This window comes from Arctopsyche grandis, chromosome 5 (genome assembly GCF_051622035.1).
Source record: "Arctopsyche grandis isolate Sample6627 chromosome 5, ASM5162203v2, whole genome shotgun sequence".
NCBI lineage: Eukaryota > Metazoa > Arthropoda > Insecta > Trichoptera > Hydropsychidae > Arctopsyche > Arctopsyche grandis.
Window position 1 is genome coordinate 33,542,780 of NC_135359.1, and position 10,749 is coordinate 33,553,528.

Below are 10,749 nucleotides of genomic sequence, written 5' to 3' on the forward strand. Positions count from 1 at the left end.
TTCTAGTAACTAAAACCTTTTTAAAAATAAACTTGATGATATCCTTAAAATAAATGGGTTTTTGAAGGTCTTAAGTTTATCTTTTATATTTTATTTTCATCTATTTTGAGTAAATATTTTCTTTCGGTTTTCTTAAAAATCAAAAGATTGTTATTATCTTATTTGTATCTCCATACTATGTAGGGACTGTATGTATTATCAAACCCCTTGGCTCCTATTAATGTAATGAATAAATTATTCCTATTAATGTAATGAATAATGATACATTGACGTGAGCTCCAAAACACTGGGTTGATTTTGGGATCAATTCGGATTGGTTTTGCATTTTATTAGGTAGCTCTGTAATATTGTTTATGGGAGATGAAAGAAATTAACAATATAATTAATGATGAAAATTTACCTTAAAAATGTAAGAAAAGAAAATAATGCAAATGTAAGAAAACCTCTTATCCTGTATCACGTTTTTTACAATTTTGTTTTTTCCCTTCATTATTTTTTTTTTCGTTTTTATTACGGAACTGATTCATGTTATAGGGGAGTTGGCTGTACTAAAAACAATTTACTATATAGATTTTGCAATACACACATACAATCCATAAAACTAGCAAATATTAATTCTTAAAAACAATATTCTCCTTTATCTATCTTGCTCTAACTTATTTTTTAATTCAAAACATCACCATCATGATCACTTCACTAAAATCTCAATATCAAAATATAAAAATACAATTGAGTCATCGGATCGAGTATTTCCATGAAATCGAACATTTTTATACCCAACAACGCTCATTTAGCACTGCTATTTGAAATGCCAGTAGGCTTTACCGGTATACTAAATCACCAATGATGATTAATAAATAAACTCAATGCGACCAATTTCCTAAGATATCGTTTATGAAACCTCCAAAAGTTACAAAACCGGACAATTTATGTATAAATTGCATTTCCCGTTAAAGTATTGCTTAAGTATGAACATATTTGTTTGATTGTAATTTTTTTTCATATTCGTTTCAGGAAATGGTGTATGCCCCAAAGCGGATGGGTCGAACGGGGGCTCGTTGGTGTGGAGGGGTAGTGGACCGCTCTCTGACCCCGCCACCAGCCCTGGGGACAAGGTAAGCATCATTGTCTCCATCATTTACCATCAGTTAACTAACTAGCAGGGATATATTGGCACTGTACAGCCAAAATAGTACAGTGTGAATGGACTCCTGTTTAATTATTTATCACCGTTTACGTCTTTCTTATTGCACCACTTGCTGATTTCAAGTAATTTGCGTCAGACTCTCAAAAAGATCTGCATAAGTTTTTGTAAAAATGAGTCATCAATCAAATTTAAAAATCTTTTTATGACGTTTTATTTGCAATGCAGTCAGTTTTTTTTCTTAATTATTATTACTATTTTTTGTTAAATCAAATGTAAAGAAAACTGTTGTGCATGCAAATTATTTATATTATGCTATTTTAAATTTACTAACATTTAAAAAGGATTCCCTCAATTGGTGTTAGTGCTTATAACGAACTAATTATATGCGAGGTAAGCAAATAAACTAATTCACCTGATGTACAGTAAGAAAGTAAGGTATTTGCAAAAGTTTCAATCTCAATTATGCATATTATCAGAATAGATTTTTTAAAAGTAAAATGGATATACATACATAATGCATATAAATTATTGAAATAGCATTTAATTATTATATTTGGTCAGTTTTTTTACTTTAATTAAATAAATGGTCAGTATATTTCATATAAACTTTGAGGTTAAGTTAAGTTATGATTATGATAATACTAATAATTTTTTAAAAATTCGGATGGTATTTTTATAAATATGTGTATTTGACCTTTTATATTCAATAGTATTAATATAATTTTCAAACTTAATATTATTTTTATGAACCTAACCTAACCACAATATATGTACTTATATGTACATATTTACCAAATAAATATACATAAGACGTTTTAAATTCATTTCCTTGGAATAATTTAGTAAAATAATTTTAATTAATGTTACGCTAATTATCTTTGTCAAAAAATCTACATACGTACAACGTACCATAGCTTGCCAAAACTATTTTAATGATATATTATATTTAAATTTTATTGCCTAATACTTTGTTGTAAACATGTGACATATGTAGATATAAAAAGTGAAAAATACACATTAAGCTATTAATATATAATATATAATGTGTACTATAGTGAGATTGAAACATTTGCCGAATGCCCGACGAGAGATACGTCACTCGGCAAGCATCGGACAAAAGGTGAATATGAAAAACCGAAAAAAAAAAAGTAAAGAGGGACTAAATAATGACCGAATTGATTGATCGTATTCGTAGATTGCTTATGTTTTGTTCCTTTTCATACATATGTCCGGATAAATAAAGGTAACGTTTTATTTATTATAATTGTGCAGCTGGAGGGGACGGACACAGCGCCGGACGACCCTATTCACCTCAAGAGACGGGTGGGACTCTTCAGTGGGGTGGCTCTAATCGTTGGCACCATGATCGGTAATTATAACCACCTGACTAATGACACTTTTTATATTCATGCATTTGCACACAGATCACATTGGCGCCGCCACTTAATAACCACCAGTCCAAAGGGTATAGATTTATCACCGTTGCCGATTCAACATATTGCATTAACAAGTAGACAATGTCTACTTGTTTTTTAAGGTAAACGTACGTCCAGAAATGAAGACAGACAGAAATGAAGACAGAAATTAATACAGACCTTCGCTGAAGTTCGTCTGCACTTAAATTTCATTTTAATTTCATAATTAAGAAAACAAGGTGAGATCGTTATGTAGCGTTTTGCGACAGTTCAATCATACCGTTCATTGCAATTTAAACACGATCGACTCTTCTCGAACAGCAGGTATAGACACATGTGCTTTTATGGTAATTAAAATGAGGCAATAGTATATAGATTGTATTTACAGTGTGTTTTGTGGAGTCTTCTTATACGTTTCAGAACACTTTCCAAGACTTTGTCAAAAACGCAAAATAGTTTTATTTATTTTTATGTATGGATGTAAATACATACTCAAATATGTCATTTTTAGTTTCTGTCAATGTGAAGTGAAAAGCATTATTCCAAATGTTGCTAATTTTAAATTTTGTGATGTAAAAGTTCACTGAAGATCACGAAGAGAGAGTTTCCAAATGGATATAAGTTTTAATCATGAACATTTAATCCAAATTTTGAACACGCTAAAGCTACTTAGAATCATTGGTTTACTTACCAAATTAATAAATTCTTGTTAGCTTGGGATGCTCAATAAAATCAAGATACAAATGGTAGGACAGTGTTCTGAAATGTGTAATCCAGCTTCTTAGCACTCTGTATATTGTATTATAGTTGTTTTTTATTGCGGATTCTGTATCATTGAACGTTGTCTTAACAGCTAACAAGTTGCGTTCATTATGTTTTGCATACATTTGTGATATGAAAATAACCAAATTATAAAAATGTCGATAATGTCATAAGAAAAATAAATCAATGATATTTTAAATAATGAAAGAAATTCTTTGTGTAAATTGTGAATTTCATGTATTGTGAATTTCATGTATTGTTCATTTGATAGATTGGTTTTTAATGAATTTAAGTGGGCTATTTTTTAGGTTTTTTAAATGGCAACTTTCCTAAAGAATATTCCACATGCTTATTTTGAAATAACTGAAGTGTTGTTGACATGATTCATAATGTACTGAAAAAACACAAAAAAAATTTCAAACCTAATATTTTTACGAGAAAACTGATAAATTTTAAGTTTTAAACTTCACACATATTATATTATAATGTTTCTTTGCAAAATATCATCATCCATCAAGCTTTGGAATTGCACAATACATGACATACACTATGTATAGCAAAACATAAAATGAATATTGAGTAAAGTGTATTACATGTGCTATCAAAATATGAACAACATATCTAAAACATTATACTGTAGAGGGTCCTACTACATATACATATTATTGTCAAACTTTCGATTATTTTGTTTTGTCTTTTCGTTTTATTACTTGCATTATAGGATCGGGAATATTCGTATCGCCGTCTGGCTTGCTTGTAAGAACAGGCTCCATCGGCTTGAGTTTCGCCGTCTGGATGGCGTGCGGTCTACTTTCTCTGTTAGGTAGTTTAAACTGTCAATTAATTTCAATGATTAACATAGAATACTTTTAAGTATATGAAGTATCTTTAAAAAATGTTTACAGGTGCGCTGGCTTATGCTGAGCTAGGCACGATGAATACATCGTCTGGTGCGGAGTATGCATATTTTATGGATGCATTCGGAGCACCTCCGGCTTTTCTGTTTTCCTGGGTATCCACCTTGGTTCTGAAGCCCTCTCAGATGGCCATAATTTGTCTGAGTTTTGCTAAATACACTGTGGAAGCGTTTGTAAACGAATGCGAACCGCCACCATCCGTCACCAAAATGGTTGCCGTACTAGCCATAAGTAATTTTTATGGAATAAATCCATCCGTAAATATTTTATGTCTTATGTTAAAATGTTATATTAATTTTTAATAAATGTTTCAGTATTGATACTGGTGGTGAATTGCTATAGTGTCAATTTAGCAACGTGCGTCCAAAATGTTTTTACAGCAGCAAAATTGGTTGCAATTTTGATTATCATCAGCGGCGGAATGTATAAACTAGCACAAGGTAATAATCAATTTTAGTTCAAATCAAAAATTCTGTGTTAGAGACACTATCAATGTGAACATTTTAGAATAAAAAATAAACCAAAAACGTGACTAACTACACTGGAAAAAGTCTGAAGTAAAAAAACATATTTTTCAACTTTCAACTGATGTGGACGATTAATTATATATAAGTATTTTTACAGTACAGTATGTGATAATTAATTGAAAAAATATCTGACTGTTGATTAAAATACTCATTTTGACCATAGGATTAAGGAATTTTGAGTTAAGACAGCAGAACACTGGTATGACAAAACATGAAAATTTGTTAATCAGTGAATTTAATAATATGAATTCTTGGGTAGAGATTTTAATAATTTAAAATAAAATTAATTGGCTCAACCGTAAATTGAATTAATTTTTAAGGTAATACGCAACATCTACATGATAAATCATTCACTGGAGGACCAGTAACACTTGGGAATATAGCAACGGCGTTCTATACCGGCCTTTGGGCTTATGATGGATGGAATAATTTGAACTATGTCACCGAAGAAATCAAAAATCCATCAAAGTAAACATCAAAGCTTACATTTACACTGCTAAATATGTTTTTAAATAATAAACTTTACGTTCTTTATTTCCAGGAACCTTCCACGCTCTATCATGATTGGCATACCGTTGGTAACGATGTGCTACGCTCTTATCAACTTATCCTATCTAGCCGTGATGTCTGCGACCGAAATGGTTGACTCCGAGGCTGTAGCTGTAACGTTTGGCAACCGACTACTCGGAGCCATGGCTTGGCTCATGCCACTCTCGGTTACAGTCTCAACGTTCGGTTCGGCGAACGGAACTCTATTTGCCGCTGGAAGGTAAGACTTGAAATCAAATTAAACTATCATTTTATTGAGTAATAATAATTATAAAAATGATTTCACATTTATAGACTTTGCTTCGCTGCATCGCGAGAAGGTCATCTGCTGGATATTCTATCGTATGTTCACGTTAGACGTTTTACGCCAGCTCCAGGGCTCATATTCCACGTAAACCTTACATTTTACTTAAAAAATTTAACCATATATCAAGATATATGTATATATGTACATTATATTAAAAAGATGAATTGTAATTTTAGTCTCTCATAGCCATCGCCATGGTTCTATATGGCACAATAGATTCTCTGATTGACTTCTTCTCTTTCACTGCGTGGATTTTCTATGGCGGATCAATGGTGGCTCTGATTGTGATGAGACACACAAAACCTCATGCACCTCGCCCATATAAGGTATTCTTTAATTGATATAAATTCTTATTGTAAAATTCATAGTCATAGTATACCGCATTTTTTCTCTCTCTCAAAGGTACCTATAGTAGTTCCGTGGTTGGTGCTGTGTATATCCGTGTATCTGGTTGTAGCTCCCATCATTGAGAATCCTCAATTGGAATACTTATATGCATCAGTATTCATCTTTGCTGGGTTACTTTTCTACATACCATTTGTGAAGATGGGTTTTTCTCTGCCTTTCATGAGTGAGTATAATTTTCTACAAATTTCACAGTTTACATGATTAATTTTTATTATATTGTCTAGATCCAAAGCCTCCTTTTGATCTAAATATGTACGCTGATACATGAGTAATTTATTTGAATTTAAAATTCTAGGTACAATTACGGTCTTTTTACAAATGGTTTTGGAAGTGGTTCCCACAACAACAACGTTCGAATACTGAATATGATACGCTTAAGATGGAAATAAAATGGAAAATTAATTTAAATTAGTCATATAAGTAATATAGTAGTATTAGTTTATAATAATTAACGCTTTAAAATGACTTTTGTTATTGTCAACATTTCATCTGTACAATATTATTAATACTAAAATTTATATTTTAGTTAATTTACGTATAAAAAAAATTTATTATGCATTTAATTCATTCGGGAGTATATTTATTAATATTGTTGTAATCAAATTCAATTTAAATTGTATACAAATCTTTCTAAATATAAAACGTACATTACATAGAGCTCTAAATATTTAATTTATATATATTGCACCAAAAACTATATACATATGTATTATATGTATGTACAAACATACATATGTACTTAAGATTCATGGTATTCATATTTGGAAAGATCTGTATTATATTGTTTAAAAAATTTTTAGCTTATGATTTTTACTGTTTTTTGTATATGAAATGTTATTTATTATAATTATCAGTTGTAAAAAAGCCAAAAACTAAGACATTCTCAAGCCATACAGTGAAAATTGTCTTATGAAAAAATTATTAAGTAAATACATTGCTTTGGACGTGTATCACAAAAACTTATGATAAAATTATTTTTTGTAATAAAAGAAATACGAAAAGAAAAAAAACATACACAAATTTTATAATGTTAAGGCTTTTATTGTTATCGTATTCTATTTTAACAACAAATTTTATAAAGATATTGAAGTGTTTTCGTTTCATGAATCGTTCATCCGCATTGACGGTCTTTGACTTTTGAAACACAACGTTCTATTGGCAATTGATTTGAAAACATATCTGATTTTATACTTTTGTGAGAATACAAGTCTTTTTAAGAGCTTTTATTTAAGATTATGTTGTAAGAATTTCATACTTTGTATTATGATATTGTGTAATATATCGCAGACAATTGCGATATCAATCACCAGCATAGTTGTCCAGCCGAACAAATTGTAAACTTTAATGACTTAATGATTAATGAAACCGACATGTTTGTAATAATAATTTAACCTAAATAATGAAACCGATTTAAGTAAATTTTTCACCTTTTTGCAAGTTTACAATAAAAACTAGATAATTATCTTATTGTTTACAAATTCCAATTTGCTTCTGTGGACAGCAATGTTATAAATACATATGTATGTATCTAACAACATTATTGCTAAAATATCAAAATATTATGATTAAATTTTTTTTATTTTTAATTTTAGAATGTAATATTTTAAAAATGTGACATTAATTTTTGATATTTATAGTTTACATGTATGTATGTACATATGTACGTAGTGAGGTATTTAAAATGATATATTTTAGTGCTCAAATCATATTCAATGTAAGTTATATACACTATGAATTTTTCATTATTTTCATTTAAATTATATTTTTACGAGAAGATTATAAAATATATTTATTTTTATCTCTTTTAAAAATACTACATACCACATTATTTCGAATATACATATGCGTCATTTAGTTTGCACGAATCATTCCTCGGGCTTTAATTGTTATAGATGATAATTTCTAAACAAAGCTGAAGAATTAAATATGAATGTATTGCTTATAAAATGTGTGCATTTCATATTTGAGCCCCATCACGTCACACTACATTGATTGTGCTAGATGTAGTGATATTAGTATGAAACATGTCTATTTAATTCTATAATTCGTAAAAGAGTGTGTATATCTTAGTTCAGAATTAAAATTCAGATATCCATGAATGGACAATAATTATTGTACACGTGTCGAATGTGTAGATTGGCCATCGTTGAAGCGAAACTTTATTTCATCTGCACCAATGTGTAGTTTCACTATGATTTTATTACTTATTGATATCAGAATTACCTGCTGATGGAAATATTATATGTCGATAATTATTACACCTGTGTACATAAGTAATTTTTTTTATAATTCTGTATTCAGTATTGTGAATAAAAAGCATTATACTTTTTGCAATTGAACAGTTGATAATGTGATAATAATTTGTTTATATACTGTCATATATTTTTTATCTATGTTGAATTATAAATCAAGTTATATCAATTTATTAATGATATTTTTTTTATTTTACTATTTTTGGTTTCATTTAAATTTTGTTTATTTACTCTTTTGTTATTCATGTAATTTTTTGTTGAAGAATAATAAATATAGATCAAGTATATTTTAAGTGTTTTAAAATGAATTATCTGATTGGAAAAAATATGTATATAATTATAAAAAGGGTCTTAATATAAATAATACGAAATTTAAATATCTACGTTTTTCTATACATGTGAATAAGACAGTAAAATATGTATTTTTATGTGTAAATTCAATTTATTTTTTCATCAAAAGCATATTATTTTAAAAGTTCAGCAATATTTTTTTACAAAAAAAGAATTATTATACGTACATATATATGTATATCAACAGAATACTTTACAAAGGCAACTTACATACATATAAAAATTATTTCATAATCACATCAAAATTTTTAAAAAAATCGTTTTTCAATAAGTCAAAAAGCCTGTTTTATTAAGATTTTCTTTTAATATAAAAGACAATGAAGGATCTCATAACAAACATTCATAAAATGACAAGATATGATATACTTAGGACGGCAAAACTTGAAAATATTTAACGTTTTGTCTTTGTTGTTGAAAAACTTTGCATATACTATATTTTTATTTGTACTAAGTTCGCTTTTTCAATTTTTACTTTTACTAAAATTTTTTGTTAATTAAGTGGTGGATAAAAACATTACATTTTATTAACGAAAACTTGCAAAGATAATACAAACTCAATTTTATTTACAATGTTTTACATATCGATAAGTTACACATTCTTGCTTTTCAAATACTAGCCTTTGTGTTTGAATATTTTTCTATGTTCTATAAAAATTTAATTGGCTGTGATGGTAATTGAAAGTAATTTGTGAAATCTTATTTATTATTGAACCGATAATACTAAAAATAATTTTTCTACCGTGACTAGTTTACAACCTTTTGATTCTATAATAAAAATGTCTTTAAAATTGAAATATGTATAATAAATACACACATATATACAATAAAACTATTTTAAAGAATGATTTTCATAAAAAACTGTATTACCATTGAAACGACAAGAATGTTTATATTACAGATAGAAAATATATTCAAATAAATCATACATATAGTCGGAGAAAGTTTAAACAAATGAAACATGGAAGACGTTATATTGTTTAAAAAAAATATATTTATTGTTGCAATGAAATATTGATGACAAAATAAATACACTGAATCGAAATGAACTATTTAATTATGAAAACTTCGTTATAATAAAATTATTTTTCTTTAAAAAACGGCGTTTCTTTTTAACACATAACCTAAATATTTATATTGCTATCGTTCATCACAATGTCGTTATTATTTATCGAATGGTTAGCGGGAGTTACCGGAGGAGGATTGTTTGTCGTGTTAGTTGCATCTGCGGGATTCGGCGCACTCGGAGAATATTCAGGTCCCAATTCATCTTCTTCATCATCGTCGTGAGAATCTTCAGTATCATCGGAATCATCATTTCCTGATATTAAAATAAGAAATAAATACAAATTCAAGATTACAAAAATTATTCAAGCATTTATTTACCTTCTTCTTCATCAGTTTCTGCCTCTTCTTCCATAGGTTCTGGAGCTGACTTGCCAAGAGGTAATATGTCTATATATCGTTGTCCGATGGAAGCCAGCTGAAAATTTATTATTGTATAAAGAATTTGTTAAAGAAAGTTACAAAATACACAAGACAAGACATACCCAAGCTTGGTATTTTTGTTCCATGGCTGCAACATCACTCTCTTCATCACAAGGACTGTCGGCTGTGAACCAGTGTGAATCCAACAGTCGAGGACTTAGACTAGGGAATAGTATGTTCATTTCTGATTAATTTTAATCTGAAATAAAAGAAAATGCATTAAAAGGTTACTAACGTGTACTTGATGATATTCGTGAATTATGGATCAATTTCGCAAATATATATGATGCCGTTGTGAAGACATAAATATCAAATCTATATATACATTAATAATGTTATAAAACTAATCAAAATCGCCTTTACATGTACAAACACTTAAAAGCGTGCAAGACGCCTGTCAAATATCAAATCTAACTGTCAGTTTTATAAATCGTCAAGTATTGCCAGTCGAAAAAAAATGCCATGCTAAAAATTCATTATTTTATCTTTTCTTTCGTAATTCTATTTTTCGCAATCGTCCAGAGGGACTCAACAATTCTATTGGAGAGGGACTCAAACAATAATATTTTTTTAATTTATATCGAAAGGGTCACGATTAGACTTCGGCGCTCGGTTCTTATTTTCCAGGA

At 28.9% G+C, this 10,749-nt stretch overlaps 2 protein-coding genes and 1 long non-coding RNA gene across 4 annotated transcripts in view; 1 reads left to right on the plus strand and 2 right to left on the minus strand.

Moving 5' to 3' along the window:
* Nucleotides 1–7,014, plus strand: part of sbm (L-type amino acid transporter sobremesa) — a 41,615-nt gene extending 34,601 nt beyond the window's left edge. For both annotated transcript variants that reach the window (XM_077431187.1, XM_077431186.1), the window contains 11 exons: nt 1,015–1,115; nt 2,420–2,516; nt 4,046–4,147; nt 4,230–4,472; nt 4,556–4,681; nt 5,089–5,236; nt 5,310–5,537; nt 5,612–5,708; nt 5,801–5,950; nt 6,027–6,195; nt 6,328–7,014. In XM_077431187.1, coding sequence (XP_077287313.1) covers nt 1,015–1,115; nt 2,420–2,516; nt 4,046–4,147; nt 4,230–4,472; nt 4,556–4,681; nt 5,089–5,236; nt 5,310–5,537; nt 5,612–5,708; nt 5,801–5,950; nt 6,027–6,195; nt 6,328–6,395 — 1,529 coding nt within the window. In that variant the 3' untranslated portion in view covers nt 6,396–7,014. The remainder of the gene's footprint in view (nt 1–1,014; nt 1,116–2,419; nt 2,517–4,045; nt 4,148–4,229; nt 4,473–4,555; nt 4,682–5,088; nt 5,237–5,309; nt 5,538–5,611; nt 5,709–5,800; nt 5,951–6,026; nt 6,196–6,327) is intronic.
* The window catches only part of LOC143912065 (uncharacterized), a 569,875-nt gene that overhangs the window by 208,751 nt on the left and 350,375 nt on the right, over nt 1–10,749 (minus strand). The gene's annotated exons all lie outside the window — the stretch shown is intronic.
* On the minus strand, nt 8,489–10,565 carry LOC143912062 (uncharacterized). Its single transcript, XM_077431213.1, has 4 exons — nt 10,484–10,565; nt 10,183–10,319; nt 10,019–10,115; nt 8,489–9,953 (listed from the first exon to the last, which is right to left on the minus strand). The coding sequence occupies exons 2-4, from the start codon at nt 10,300–10,302 to the stop codon at nt 9,757–9,759; spliced, it is 414 nt and encodes a 137-aa protein (XP_077287339.1). The 5' UTR covers nt 10,303–10,319; nt 10,484–10,565; the 3' UTR covers nt 8,489–9,756.